This window comes from Zootoca vivipara, chromosome 8, assembly GCF_963506605.1.
Source record: "Zootoca vivipara chromosome 8, rZooViv1.1, whole genome shotgun sequence".
Lineage (NCBI taxonomy): Eukaryota > Metazoa > Chordata > Lepidosauria > Squamata > Lacertidae > Zootoca > Zootoca vivipara.
Window position 1 is genome coordinate 65744316 of NC_083283.1, and position 16405 is coordinate 65760720.

The window sequence follows — 16405 nt, forward strand, 5'->3', positions numbered from 1 at the left end:
GTTTGTGTGGTTTTATACTGCTTTTCTTCACCAGTGGTAGCTCAGGACCTGGAATATGTCTTATTACACCTACCAAGGCAGTACTCGTTTATTGATGTGTCCCTCAGGGGAAAAAATTGGCTTCAAGTTCATGCGACACCTCTGTTTCTGTAACAAAATAACACCTTCTCAATCCAAGATGGAAACAATACGAAAGTTAATTTAAATGTACTTAAAAAATTAAGTTGCTTTATATTAAAACACATTATCAGCTTATTTAGGGAATACTGTACAATGATAATTTTGATTAAAAATTTAATTTGGATATATATTGTGCAAATCACTCACACTGGTAATTACTTCCACACAAGGCAATTACTTCTACACATGCATAAACAATTGTTTAGACTCAAAGGCAGGATCTCCAATACATTAGTGGAGATACTATTCTATTTTAAACAAAGATGCAAGATTATTTAAAGTGCTGAATTGTATTTGTGGAAACTATTTAATGTGTCTATTGGAATGGCTCTAAAAGGAAAGCTGGGTTTCCTCTTCTGGCTGAAAGTAATTAAAGGGTAGGGGGATGTCCTGTGTTAGCAAACTCAATCAGCAGTCTAGAATTCATTTTGGAGACATTTTACCAATTACTCCCTCAGTTTTTAAAAGGAAACATCTTATTTCCTCAGTTCTCAGAGAATGGGTTTGACATTCAATATACCTGTGAACCTAACAGCTACAAAACAAAACGAATTCTTACAAGGGAAAAATCTCTCTCGGTGCCACTGAACTCTGCTGGTTTTGATCTCTAAAAACCCCAAATTAGGTTTAGCCAGTGATCTATTTCTAGAAAAAGAGGTGCCAGAACTCACCATGAGCATCTCCCTCATTCTCTTGGAATGGCAATAGCGCCCACCTGAAAGGTGTCAGAACTGAGTCCTAGTAAGTTCCGGATGGGAAAAAAAAACCTCCTGGGTTGAGCCAACAGGTTGCCTTCCAGATGTTGTATGGCTACTAATTACATCAGGCATGGCCGACATGGCCAATCATCAAGGATGATGGGAACTGTAGTGCAGTATCTGGAGAGCATCATAAGGTTTGGGTTCAAGATATATCAAGGTCCCTACTGTGAACTTACCCATATATAAAAAGGCTCTGCTTCAAGGTCCGGCTGCATATTACACTGAGCAACGGTAAACAATTATCTGAGGCAGATCCTTCTCCGCTCTTAGACTGTGAAACTTCCACTCTAGGGGTGTTCACCTTGCCTCACCCTTGTTGGCCTTTTGGCAATGGGCTTTGGCCTTGGGCATGCCGATCGGAAGGTCGGCAGTTCAAATCCCTGCGATGGGGTGAGCTCCCGTTGCTCGGTCCCTGCTCCTGCCAACCTAGCAGTTCGAAAGCACGAAGTGTAAGTAGATAAATAGGTACCGCTCCAGTGGGAAGGTAAACTGTGTTTCCATGCGCTGCTCTGGTTTCGCCAGAAGCAGCTTAGTCATGCTGGCCACATGACCCGGAAAAACTGTCTGCAGACAAACGTTGGCTCCCTTGGCCAGTAAGCAAGATGAGCGCCGCAACCCCAGAGTCGTTTGCAACTGGACTGTCAGGGGTCATTTATAAAGACGTTGAACAACAAGGGGCCCAGGTACCCCACTTATCACTTTTTTTTCCAGGATGCTGAGCACTCTTTGGTCAGTCAACCAGTTTTATGAGACAGACAGGCAGACATTTCTGTTGTGCCCTTTTAGTGCCTGTGCAGTAGTCAGGGTAGCTTACAATTCTTAGCAGCATAAACTTAAAGCTTAAAACATAGGGTTCCAGCAAGATTTTGAGAGTTTTAAGTTCCATCTGATATGGATGCTTTAGTTTAGTTTAGTTTCATTGCAGGGGACTGGACTAGATGACCCTCATAGTAGCTTCCAACTCTATGATTCTATGATGCTATATGTGGTAAAGGAAACTAGTTTAATACTGAGCTTTACAGACTCTGATGACAGGCATGAATTATGTGTGCAACTTATATGCATGTAGCAAAGTGGCTGAGACTCCTCTCGACCACAGACCACCTACACCGGGGCCATGTTTGACAGATAGGCAAGCATGCCCACCTGTATATCACCTGGTGCCATTTTGCCTGTATGGGCTGAAATCAAACTTCAAGGGGGAAAGGCACAGCACTTTGCAAGCACTGCAGATCAGCTGATTTTTTCAACCCCCCTTTTGACCCAGCTATCATATACAAGATCAGCTGTAGGAAAGGTGAGGGTGGCTTGAGCTAAACAGCCTCATGGGCCAAATGGAGAGACTTGGCAGGTCTAATTAAGCCTGCAGGCTGAATGTTCCTCACTGCTAGGCCTACGCTTTCCAATTGCTTGTAGAGTTGTTAGGAAATCACTGTCACACAGCATGAGATGATGATGCAGTCAGGGAAACCTGGAGCACATGCAGAAGCCCCTATGACTACCTGAAGGCCTTTCAGATCCCTGACTAGGCACTTCAGATACAGACTTGAAAAGCTGCAAAATATTAGCAGACCACAAAAAGAAGAAAAAGTACTGAGGAACAACAGATTCTAATGCACTAGTGACTAGGGCTTGGAGTGAACAGCTACCAAAATGTTTAACTGTGTTGTTCTCTGGCTTTTTTTTACTGAAATTTACTGACATAGCCTCTCTGTTTAATCTATAGGGTTTTAGATCCCCAGTTACTCAGTTATGTGGTTTAACAAGTTAGCTTTCCTTACCCTTGACAGAAGACCACCCTTTGCTTGGTAATAAATTGTTTTACAAGTCGAACCTCTTGCTCTCCTATCCACTTGCTCACTGTCTGGAATTCCATTAATAAATTTTATCAGTGAACCTCTTCAGACACAAAGCAGTTACAGGAGGTATGTAGTTTCAGCATTCTCAAAGGGCAGAAAATAAATTGTTCAAATGGCAAACAATTCACAGATTGTGAGCCTATCCAGTTTACTTAGCAGGGTAAAGCAATCAAAGTATGTTGGAAGGCATCATCATCTCTCAACAGAATTGAACAAGGAATTCATTTATTCCACATAGCATTGTATTCAGTTTTGAAACACTGTCAAATGTTAGAACTATTTTAAATTGCATCTGCTAGGTATACTAGAATGCTCATAATTGGTGATATCCCTTAATATCTTTGTTCACAACCTTACTTAAAAATATTAACTGCTTAAGGCATTCTGTATTATAATTATAGATTAATTTATCATGAAAGTTTGATCAATGTTAAGATCAGAAATCTAGGTCCATGACATTAAAAATGCCAAAAGGCATTTCAAAGGCACATTTCATCTAAGATATATACAACAGAAGCCATATCTCCCAGCTGAATATGTGATGTTAAGAAGTCTACGTTAATAAGAAAAACGTGTACTACTTCACATATGTTCCTGCTAAGAGAGATTCCTTTCTTGCTGTTTAGTAACAGTAGCATCGTAGGATGAAATATCTGGCAGCAAGGAAAACAACAATTTCTGAATGCTATGGTTAAAAATATTTACCAATCACAAAGGTCTGGAAATAGCGGAAAATTAACTTTCCATGAACCAGAAGGTAAGCTTAAAATTACACTTATGACCAATGTTAACTACAGCACCAGTTTAGGATATTAATGGAAAAACATCAGAATGTAAGTAGGACCACAGACATTTTCAAGGCAACCTTTTTTTGCCATTCTCTGGATGTGAATAATCCACACAGACTTGCAAGCTAGCCAAACAGCAACAAGACTTGTCACATATGCTGACACAGAGAAGTGTAAATCCTCTCATATCTGATGACAAAACCAAACTACACTTTTCTATTCAGTTGCACCGATGACTTTCCATACACTCCACACCTGGAAAGTAGTTGAAGCAGCCAATAACTTAGAAACATACTTTGGCAGATGTCTATCTTGGAAACCACCAGAACCATTCATATGCTTCAAGTCAAGCAATGTACTTCAATCATTTGATAATATTAAAGAGACTTTGGCTGTTCGTGCAGTTTCCCAAGCAATGGCACACGGCTCATACAAATAATAGCTATTTTATGAGTTAGATTTCTATCCCATCTCTCCTCCATATATAGTGACATATATAGTTCCCCCCAGCCCAATATTCTTTTACCATCACAACAACCCTGATTAGGCTGATAGACAGTGAGTGGCTTAATATACTTTGTAGTACAGGGATCTGAATCCATGACTTCTTGAGTCCTAGCCCTATGCACCAACTAGGTGAAGTTGAGCTAAAATAAGATATAGCAGGTTGATGTGCTTTGGTTAGTAACAGTGCATGCCACCTGTAAAGGGACCCCTGACCATTAAGTCCAGTCGTGACCGACTCTGGGGTTGTGCGCCCATCTCGCATTATTGGCCGAGGGAGCCGGCGTACAGCTTCCAGGTCATGTGGCCAGCATGACAAAGCCGCTTCTGGCGAACCAGAGCAGCACACGGAAACGCCGTTTACCTTCCCGCTGTAGCGGTCCCTATTTACTTGCACTTTGACGTGCTTTCGAACTGCTAGGTTGGCAGGAGCTGGGACCGAGCAACGGGAGCTCACCCCGTCGCAGGGATTCGAACCGCCGACCTTCTGATCAGCAAGCCCTAGGCTCTGCGGTGTAACCCACAGCGCCACCTGCGTCCCATGCATGCCGCCTGTATAACTTCACAAATAATCTACAGTGGTACCTCGGTTTATGAACACAATTGGTTCCGGAAGTCTGTTCATAAACTGAAGCATTCATAAACTGAAGTGAACTTTCCCATAGAAAGTAATGGAATGGATTAATCTATTCCAGACGGTCTGCGGAGTACTTAAACTGAAGCATTCATAAACTGAAGCGAACTTTCCCATTGAAAGTAATGGAAAGTGGATTAATCCGCTCCAGACAGGTCCGCAGAGTACTCAACCTGAAGTGTACTTAACCCGAAGCATGGGTGTAATTGGTTCTGGAAGTCTGTTCATAAACTGAAGCGAACTTTCCCATTGAAAGTAATGGAAACTGAATTAATCCGTTCCAGATGGGTCCGCGGCGTTCGTAAACTGAAAATTCGTAAACCAAGGTGTTCGTAAACCGAGGTTCCACTGTACACTGTTATAGACCAGGTAGAAAAGTATACAGTAGGCTTTGAAAATAAGCTTTTTTTTCAAAAAGAAAGAAAGAATCCATGTATTTATCTGTAGTATTTATATAATCACCTCTCAAGAAAAAGTTGCCACAAGTGGTGCATACAAGCTATAAAGTAGCTTATGAACATATTTGTAACACTGGTGCTACAAACTTTGCTAAAACCTCTGACTGCCTACACAGCATCAAGCCAAGTTAAAGGCTTTATTAGTGTGTAATGCCCCAAACAGCAAGGACCAGGCTGCCTGAAGGACTGCCTGTTCCCGTATACACCAACCAGATCGCTGTGATCACCTGGAGCATCCACCTTGACTGCACTCCAGTTATTTCATATTAGTTTATTTATTTCATAAAGCATACATACCACCTGACTGTGAAAAACAGCCAAGTGGGTTACGAAAAGAATAATACAATAAAATTATCAGTAGAAACAGTTTAAAACAGGCATCCCCAAACTGCAGCCCTCCAGATGTTTTGGCCTACAACTCCCATGATCCCTAGCTAACAGGACCAGTGATCAGGGATGATGGGAATTGTAGTCCAAAACATCTGAAGGGCTGAAGTTTGGGGATGCCTGGTTTAAAATTACTTAAAACATTCAAATTAATTCATTTATAAACTAATGCTTTAAGTGCTAGTGCTTTGGAACACTGTTATTCCTTTCATTTGACTTATTGCTTTCTTTTATAAAAAGTAACTCAAACAACTTACCAAGAAAAGGACATACATTAAAACCAACTGGAAACTAAAACAGAGTGAACGCTGGAAGTTCCCACTCAAATCAGACAGGCACTCAAAGTTCTGATACTGCTGAAAGTGTTTCTGTTTCACCAAGCATTTTAAGAGAATTAATTTGATCCAGTGTTGGTCATTTGTTCTGCATTTTATTATTTTATAATAATGGTTCTATTGTAAACCACCGTGCTCTTTTTGAACGAGTTGACAGTTTTTAAAGACATAAATGAAATTAAAAAATAAATAATAGAAGGTCTTCTAGAACAAAGGTCTTCCTCAGGTTCAGACTGGTTTGTCCATGGGCAAAGAGCAACTATTTTATGCTTCTGCAGCTACATATAGCTTTGGACATTTTTATCTTACATTTCGAAGATATTCAATGCTTTCCTAAGAAAGCTTTTTAAAAACCACTTGTAGTGGAAATTTAACTTTTTTCGCCTGCAAAATCTTCTTCCTCTCTCAAAGTGAAAAATTAAGTTAGGAAATCCAGCCATCATCAGAAAGAAAAATACAGGAATGAGTGATTTTGAGGTCACTTTGCAAACTGTTATTATGGGAACCAGACAACTGCCACATTTAGAAACCATATTAGTTGGTCCTCAAATGGACAGCATTGGTAGAATGATTTCTGTTCAGGCATGGCTTTGATGAGTTGGTTACCAATATCTGATATGGTCAAGGCCAAGGCTAAAAATCAAATCAAGGATTTTAGGCAGATTATTCAGGTTAACCAATGGGTATCGTTGCACAACTACCCAAAAAACACCATCGTTTTGAAGACTGGGCTTAGTTTATGTTTTGTCTTACACATTCACACCAAACTTTCAGTCCAGTCGCAACAGATCTTTATGCATAGGTTTTAATTTAGTCCCCCCACCCACCTGCCGCCGCCACCTATGGCTTATAGGTTGTGCAGGAAAAATGAACTGAAAATGTAAAATAACTTGCTTTCAAATGCTGTAGTATAATGAAACATATTGTGCAAAACAATAGTTTCTATAATGGTTCAAATATTTAAAGAATGATACAATAATACAAAGTGGAAAGGGAGCTTCCCAACATTTTCTGACCTATATTCTTGAGCCATCTGGTGGCATGTTTGTTTCACTGCAGAGGTATTCAGTACATATTCTTGAACAGGATCTCACCTCTACCCTTCCAGGTGGCAATTTGACATTACAGAATTCACACATAGTAAAATTCGGCAATACTGTGGTAATAAAGCAACATTTCATTTGCTTCTGGAAACCTGCTGTAGGATACTGGTTACACTACAGATGGACTGTTTCAAAAGCTACATTGTGAATCTAAGTGTTTCACAGTAAGCGCTGGATATTACCACCTCTCGCGATCTGTGTGATAAATCTGACCATAAACCTTCAATACCTAGCCCATCTAAACAGAAATAGTATTAGTGATTCATTTCTGAAAGAAATAAGCTCTCATATCCAAGATGTAAAACATAAAAAAATTTCTCTCTTAAGGGCACGTGAATTATACCATGCCCCAAAAGACTGGATACAGTTCAAAATGCTAAATATAAATTATTCTCCTGCTGCCAGCACTTTCAAGAGAACACATTGAGTGCCTTCGCCTATAGTGGTCAACAGGCCTGCAAAAATTTGATAATATATCAAAGTATAGCCCTGATTTCAAAAGAACTTGCTTCCAATTAAGCTTAGTGTTAAAGGATATTTAGAAGGGTCATCTCTAAGAACAATGATATGATAACCATAACCATTGTATGATTAAGTAATTTCTTAGAATACTGTAGTACATTATTGAAATCCAGCCTTCAGCCACTTTTTTTGTCTTTTGCTCAATGTTAGGCAAGTTAAATACAGGACCTAATCACCACTAAAGCCTGTAAACAATATAGATATTTAAACATGTGGGCATCACATAAAGAAACTTGGAGGCCAATTACGTTGGAAGTTGAGTTGAAAGATAGTTAATAGTTCCAATCTGAAGAAGAAAGCTGCATTAGTGCTGTTGTGTAAACTCTTGCACAATAGTTCTTTCAGTGCAATACCACCACATTGGAGTTGCGATCCAGAATTAGAGAAATGATTATGCTCGAATCAATTCACAATTCACAAAAAAGTTGAGCAAAGACATACACGAGAGATTATGCAGTGCCACTCAGAACTTTGCTCAATTTGGGCTCATTTTTCCTCACACAGGTTGAAAGCAGCTCTTCTGTGATAGGAAGAGCACTTCTGCCAAGGGAAAGGCACATTTGGATTGAAACAGGATCGCCTCTTCAACCCAAATCCAGGAAATACTCACTCGGCTTCCAATATCCCTTTCATAGTAAACATAGTCAATTGTACAGCGGCACGCTAAGCTTCAGGAATTATTGAAGGGCATTAATTATCCAGTTCCTTGTAGCCAGTCTGGCTACAAGCCCAGTTTTGCAACAGACAACTTGAGCTGATTGCAATGTACAGTACTGGGAGATTGGCACAGTAGCTATAGTTGAATGCAACATTAAACCATGGTTAGGCACTACCTGAAAATGCCCAGCCTTCTCCTGATCTTGCACATGCCTCCTTTCTTCCTCCCCTGTGGCTCAGAAGAGGACCTTGAAACTTTCCAGTACTTTCTTAATTGCTCATCACAAACCAAATGAAGTTTGAAGCATTTGCTTGCACTGTTAGTGCAAGCAAACCTCAGTTCTTTCAGTGCTCAACCTCAGCTTGTTGCTTTAACCAAACCAGGAAGCATCATTTAACAAAAGTTAATCTCAACAAGCCAGCTTAATAACCAGTAATTTGAAGTTGGCTTGTTTTGAACAATCAGCCCCAAATTTGGATAAAAAGCTCAGGTTAAAAAAAGACTTCGTGGGCTACAAACATAAACATACCTATACCAGCTCTGGATTTCAGAATAAAGGACACAATTTTGAACCCTATCATCAAAAACTGTAATGAGCTAATGTGTTGCCTTGCCATGAAGGATTAACAGTTTCTATTCAAATACTGTATTTACTCGAGTCTAATGCACCATGGAATCTAATGCGCACCTCCAATTTCAGAGTATTCACTGACAAATGTAAATGTGTCATCAATACACCATAGAATTTAATGTGCACCTCAATTTTCAAAGTATTCACTGACAAATGTAAATGTGCCATCAAATTTAATGTGCACCATAATTTTCGCAACATAATTTAGCCAAAAAATGTGAGCATTAGATTCAAGTAAATATGGTATATGAATAATATGAACAAAATATTTTATAGACCAACTATCTTCAACACTTACAAATTATTTTTACTAATAGTTGTTTTCATTTGATAAATAGTCTATAATGAGGTATCACTGAAATTCTGGTAAAAATTGTATTATTTGCATAGGGATAAATCACAACTTGAGCAATAGAAGAGAAACTATTTTTCGTGCTTATTTTTAGATTCCTTGTGTCTAAAGTCAAAACCGAAATTAATTGGTGCAGAGTCACAGAAATCACAGAGAAACCTGAAAATAAACTTGAAATGAATATGAGAAAAGTGTAAGGCAAGACAGAGTGAAGGAAGTACATAAAGTATTCCCTCCACAAGCAAAAAAGAATAGTCACAATCTGTAGCATTAGATTCTCAAATCTAAGAATTAAACATGACTATGCCCTTCTTTTACCATATGTTTGTAAGACACCCTTTGGTAACAAACAATATTTATAATCAAACCCTCCCTCAAAACCTGGTAGTCTTCCTTCCAGCAGGCAGGCTTCCGATTCCTGGCTTGTACAGACTCACCCATATCAACATGAGTTTCCTAAAATATTTAACACACACACACATATCATCCATTGTACACAAACCAGCAATAAACCCACCTTTGACTTGCATCCTACCTTTCATCTCACCATACTCCAGAAGCTAGATGATTTTATACAGCATATTGTTTAAAAAATACCAAGATTCTTTAGCACCCCAGGAAAACACTGAAGTAACTGTAGCAGTTCTGTATCCAGCATACCTGAGCAACTCTAAAAGCAGTTTTAAAGAAATCAAGTTTCATAAAAGGAAGTGTATCTCCCCTGTCTAGACACCAAATTAAGGAACTTTCCTCCCATTTCTATTTAAAATATAGGTTATATCTAACACATAGCAAGTACAGTTGTTTACAAAAAAACCCCACCCAACCTAAAACTTTATATGTTAACTACAGTATTTATTTTCCTTAATATGTGGCAGTATTGCAGATATATTCCCTCAAAATAATATTTCTTTCTTTGTTATATTGGTTCCCAGCCCTTTCCGAAAATCTCAACTGGATACAATAAGAATAAAATTAGTCTTATCTATAAAAAAAAGTTACACACAAACCTAAAATAAAATACAGTGTCAGATACAAAAGGGAAAATTCACATCCATCCATCCCCATTTCAGCCTGGGTGAAAAGTTGCATCTTGGCACTTGGCATGTGTACAAAGTATGTGCAGGACACACAATCAAGGGAAATTTTATAACTTGGGAGCCACTAATAAGAAGGCTCTTCCACATGCTGCCACTTCTCAAACCTCTGAGGGTGGCTGAATTGCTAACAAAGACCCTATGAGTGAATGCCTTTTCTGTTTTGGTTTGTGTGGGGTGAGGTGATCTGTCTGGTATATGGGACCGCAGCAGCTTAGGGCTTTATATTTCAAAGACCAAGACCTTGACTAGGGTCTAAAGGTGGACAGGCAGGCAGTGAAGTTGCCTCAGAAGAACTTAAAAGAAAAAAATGAACGTGGGGTGGGGTGAAGTAATACATAAATACTAATATGTTTGGAGTATAGTAGAAGCTTAATGTTTAATACAAGCATCCCCAAACTTCGGCCCTCCAGATGTTTTGGACTACAATTCCCATTATCCCTGACCACAGGTCCTGTTACCTAGGCATCATGGGAGTTGTAGGCCAAAACATCTGGAGGGCCGCAGTTTGGGGATGCCTGGTTTAATACAATTTTTGACCAAACTGGCTTGTCCATGAGTGCTCTGGAATGCCAGTGTTCTTATTGCGACTAGCTGTCAGAGGCTCTCTGTACATTTATGTACGTGATCGTCTGACTGCTTATAGTAATGCTGCTTTAGCAAACCATAGACAGCCAATTTACATGGCCGGTACTGTACAGTATTAGAAAACCTAATTCTTTGGTAAACTATATCCATCTGTAGAACAGTTACAAATGTGCTGTTTGAAAAGCTACTTGATTTGTTAACTGTAACAATGTCCCTTAGTAAATGGAAACAGTAACAAAGTTAGTATTTTGTTTTTAAACATATACTTGTTGCTAATGTATTGCTTCCTTCTTCTTCACGATCCTAGAAGGCTTCTTCACTACTGAATTTTACTGAAATATTATGAATAAATTTTTGCTAGCTTAAATTGTATCTAATCATTTCCAGCAACTGCTGAATCTCAAGACTAACAGTTTAGCACAATGGAGATAAAGGAAAAAGCTAAATCAGCTTGAATGAGAACAACATTTCATCAAGCATATTCTGTGCCCTGGTTCAGATGATGGTTCAAGTCTTCATAAAACCATCTAGGACACGAGGAGCTAGTGGGGGGCAGAGTGTTCGTGCTGTCATATGTTAGCTTCAGAATGAAAATTCAGGCTTAACACAAAGTCAGAATTCCCCATTATATTCAAATGCAAACTTTAGCATATTGCCAATTAACAAACCAGGAAATTATCCCAGAATTGTTTGAGTATACCTATCATATAAACTCTGAGTACTCTCTTAAAATGTAAAATGCTAAAACAAATATGTAACTTCCTTGTAGTATAACTATAACCTTGGAGCCCAGAAGGATGTAATACAGTTAGGAGTGGACTAATCTAGTTTCTTGTCATGCACCTTGGAAAAAGGCTTTGGTTTTTTCCAGGGTGAAATGAGTCTAGGGTTCTAAATGACCTGTATATGGGAAGGACTTGTAAAAACATTTGAAAGAGAGAGAGGTTTAGCTGAATGAACTAAAAGGGGAAGTTTGTTCTAAAATAGAAAATAGTATGAAATATTAAGAGGTTCAGAGTGATATGAGGGAGCATATGGGTGAGTAATGTCATTGAAAAAGAGAAAAGTGTGAGTTGAGAGGACAACTAGATACTTGAAGCCAATATGGAAAGTGAGTGTCACTCAGAACAGTGCAATATACATCTGAGTAAACATGTACAAGACGGGAATGACCACGAATCATGGCTCCCTGACATATTTTCAAATTCATTTGTCACTGTTAAACTTCATGCTTGTGAGACAGAGCCACAAAATTAAAGTTTTAGTACATGAATTTCTGAATACAGTGGACACTCGGGTTGCGAACGTGATCCGTGCGGTAGGCACATTCACAACCCGCAGCCTTCGCAATTCCCGTCTGCATGTCTGCGCGGGTTACGATTCAGTGCGTCTGCGCATTTGCAAAGCACGATTTAACGTTTCTGCGCACGCGCACAAACCCGGAAGTAACCCGTTCCGATATGTCCAGGTTCAGCGCGGAGCGCAACCTGAAAATACGCAACCTGAAGCGGCTGTAACCCAAAGTATGACTGTATGTATACTTTTGTGCTTCTAGCAGGTTTACAATACTGATTATAATCTTGTCAAATACTGCTGGGCATCCGGTGCATATCCTGTTAAAGGCAAACAGTACCAGTGATAACATATTGTAATCTTCAATATGTCATGCAAGGAATGCTGGCCAGTTTGCATTTCACAATAGGTTACACAATTCTGTCAAGTAAGGAGTGGGTTGTATCCAAAGCATCATCAGCAAGGTTCTGCTGGTGCAGCAGCACTTTTGTTTCCTCTCCCCACACTCCCCCCAAATCATCCTTGGAGGGTCTCCCAACCCTCTGTAGCTAATTTTGACGGCAAAGACAGGAGGAGAAGAAGGCAAGGTTCCTTCCTGCTAGCACAAGTTGTGTGTGCTAGCAGAACATGAGTGTTGGATACCACTCAGTGTATTTTTTAAAAGAACTAAGCTGTTGCTGGAGATGGCATAACATTACACTCCATTCAGATGGTCTGTAGAGAGATAGTAGAACCATGAAAATAACTGTGCTTGGCTCTGCATGTGATTTAATTTTAATGACAATAGAGATACAGATCATTTTTATGAGGGTTGAATTATCTAATAGATTAACAAAGTATTGGCCTAGGCCTCATGGCTTTGACATGTTGCTGGTGCTGTCTGTTAACATCCCCCTTATAATTAAACAAATAAATAGTTCTCTTTGGGCACAATTCAACTAATTTACATAGACTGGATTGGATCCAGACTTAGGCTACAATTCTAACTCCACTTACCAATGGAGTACACCCCATTTAATTCAGTAAGAAGTACTTCAGAGTAGACATGACTAGGATTATACTGTAAATCAGGCATCCCCAAACTGCGGCCCTCCAGATGTTTTGGCCTACAACTCCCATGATCCCTAGCTAACAGGACCAGTGGTTGGGGAAGATGGGAATTGTAGTCCAAAACATCTGGAGGGCCGAAGTTTGGGGATGCCTGCTGTAAATCATACATAGACTAGACCCATTGAAATCACCTCGATTCAATGGATCTTCTCTAAGCATGACCAAGAGAACAATCCAAACTCCTCCCCCCTCCAACTAGGAATTTACAGAGTGGTGGCCATCATCATATCCACAGCATCAAGCCACCCAATTGGCAAGCAGAAGAAACTGTGTGGAGGAGCACCCCTGCCCAATCCACACACACACCCCACAGCTTGGCACAGAAAGGATTCTCACAACCTGCTCACAAAAACAGGCACATCCATCACATTAGAAATGCAAATTATGGCTATTAAAATATTTCAAAAATGAGTTATGTATATATCTTGACTAACAGAACTAACGTTTATTAAGTAGTCTGCAGCAAAGAAAAGGGAGGGAAAAGAAAAATGCTATATACTGTAGTCACTTGCCTTCACTGTAACACCTGCTGATTGGCAGCTTTTCCTTCAAAATAAAAGCAGCAATGTTAAGCACACTTTTAAAAAAGTGTATTTAACATACAACATACCTGGACTATAACAGACTGCAGACAGTCCAGTTCTTCAGTTCTTGTAACTACTAAAAGAACAAGAGACCAGTGCCACCAAAGAACTGAGTGCAACACACTTATGGTTTATTTCCCACATTATGCATTTTTACTCAGAACAAGCTCTTCCACATAGAGACTATACTGTGATGTATAACAAGACAATAAAAATGTGTTTATTTGTACATATACGACATTTTATGAAAGAGGTAACCCACAACGCAGAGCTAATAGAATAATAGAGTTGGAATACAAGGATCATCTAGTCCAGCCCCCTACATGGGACTCAAACCCACAACCTTAAGTGTCTCATGAGTCATGCTCTACCAACTGAGCAACCCTTCAGTAATAAAGCACATATCTTGCATATGGTCCGGTCACCGGCATCTCCAGTTGAAGGATCTCAAGTAGACTCCTGGGGGCCGCTTGACATATCACAAAGCTACTAGCAAACAACACAGACACATTTAGCCTCGAAACTAACTGCACTGGTGAGATTAGTATTTCAGGTTCATGTTTCACAAAGGAAACGTATCATGTTGGTTCAGTCAAACTCCTTTGCACTGATTCCCCTCTCCCTTTCCTCCCCATCATCATATTCAGTTTTGCTAAGGCAGATGTTCCATGACACCTTCCGCAACAGAAATAAGCAGGTCAGGTGAGACTAGGTTTAATAATAATCATCAGTGCTTTTTTTCTGGGGGGACACAGGGGTATGCACACCCCCTAAACATTTTGTGAATCTTTGCACTTTTGTCCATTTGCTACATTTGTTTTTCCCATTTGAATGGTGGTTTTCTTGAGTCAAAATAAGAGTACCCCCTAAACATTTTCTTTTCAGAAAAAATTATGATAGTAGTACTAGTAGTAGGTAGTAGTAGTAGGCTGGGCTGCACTTACCTGGCCCGTGATGCCAGTGACGAGGGCGACTTTCCTGGGGCTCATATCTGCACAGTTCTCTGTCGCCAAGCTCAAGCAGGTATCCTGCTGTTGCTGCTGGGGATGTGCCATGGCCCTGGCAGGGGAGGGGCTGCAGGAGTTAAGAGATGCCGTGGCACACAAGGGAAAGGAAGGAGCGGGGTCGCGTGTGACCTGTTACTGCGGAGAAGGCGTGTCGCCCAAGCCGCTTGTTTCGAGGGCAGCAGCAGCAACCAAGTCCCCTCAGCTGCGCTTACAGGGGCGTTTGCAGGCTCCAGGTAGAGGGGGCATCACCTATTACCTGAGGCAGGGTGGGGGGACTTGGCTGGCTTCCATGGCCGGATATCTGCTTTGCCCAGGTGCCCACCTCGACCAAAAAATTAAAGGTTTCTCGTTCAGGGCGGGAAGGTCGGGGACAACATGCATGGGGAGCCTGTGGGAAAGGCTCGGGTGTGTGTCTTTACACCTGCCCCCCCCTTTCTCCCTCCTTTTCGCCCCCTAGGGAAAGGTGAGCGCGCCTCAGGTGCTCCTTTCCCTTTTGCCTCCCGCTCTGCACTTCCCCCGCCGGAACTCTGCAGCGGGGTTCCTTTAAGAAAAGCACGCACACGAGGGGAAATAAGGTGTGGGACCGGCCGGCCGGCCTGGTTCTTCTTCCCCCCGCACTCCGTTTCCGCTTCTTGAAAAACAGCGGCAGGCGCCTCCTCCGTCAGCCAATCACGATAGGCGCCGCTTTTGCTCCCCTCCCTCCTTCGAGGCAGGAGGAGACGGGCGAGTCATCACCGTACGGCGAAAGGTTAGAAGCGAGCGGTGGGCGGCGATTGGGTGATGTGACTGAGGAGGAGGAGGGAGGGGCTGCCACAGCCGGTTTTGCTCTGCCTGAAGGAGCGCGGATGGGAGTGGGGCGGAGCCAGAAGAGGGGACTTCCTGGGTTTTGATGACGCGAAGGGAGGGAAGAGAGTCCGCGCGTCCTTGATGGGTCCAGAATAGGAAGCATGAGGGAACCGGGAAAGGGAGACTCAGCGCCCTCTGCGAACGGAGGAGTAAACTTCAGGCAAGTGAAGTTTTTCGTGCTTTTTTGAAGTTGCGTCGAGAAGATTTTGGGGTATGTATCCCATGGCGGGACAGATTTTGAAACAAACGTGTGCACTTCCAAGCCCGCATTCCCAGCATGTTCGCACTCCTGTCTCAGCGACGTCTGCGCTGGCTTGGTCATATCCACAAAATGGAAAGCTGTTGAGCTTTCTTTTAGTGGGCTGCCACAAGTCCGGGTTTTCCCGGATATATGGTTGATTTCCGTCCGGACACTGCTGCACTGCTGGGGAAAGCATTATTGTCTGAGAAAATCCAGACATATGGCAACCCTATTTTAGCCAACTTTAGCCCATTTAAGTCCACTTACCCGGCATAGCCCCCTTAGCCCACTTGCCTAAATTGGCTAAGTGGGGATTTAAGTGGACTAAGTTGTCTACATTGGGACTTAAGTGGGGGCTTAAGTGGGCTTACATGGGGACTTAAGTGGGCTAAGTAGGGACTTAAGTCCCTTTTTTAGGCAACTTAAGTCCCCTTAGCCAATTTAGCCTTAGTGGAGCCTTAAATTGC

General features: G+C 41.2%; 1 protein-coding gene across 1 annotated transcript in view; it reads right to left on the minus strand.

The window, feature by feature from the left end:
• The window catches only part of GMDS (GDP-mannose 4,6-dehydratase), a 273314-nt gene extending 257791 nt beyond the window's left edge, over positions 1 to 15523 (minus strand). The window contains exon 1 of the mRNA XM_035125046.2: positions 14789 to 15523. Coding sequence (XP_034980937.1) covers positions 14789 to 14899 — 111 coding nt within the window. The 5' untranslated portion in view covers positions 14900 to 15523. The remainder of the gene's footprint in view (positions 1 to 14788) is intronic.
• Between the last annotated feature and the right edge of the window lie 882 nt (positions 15524 to 16405).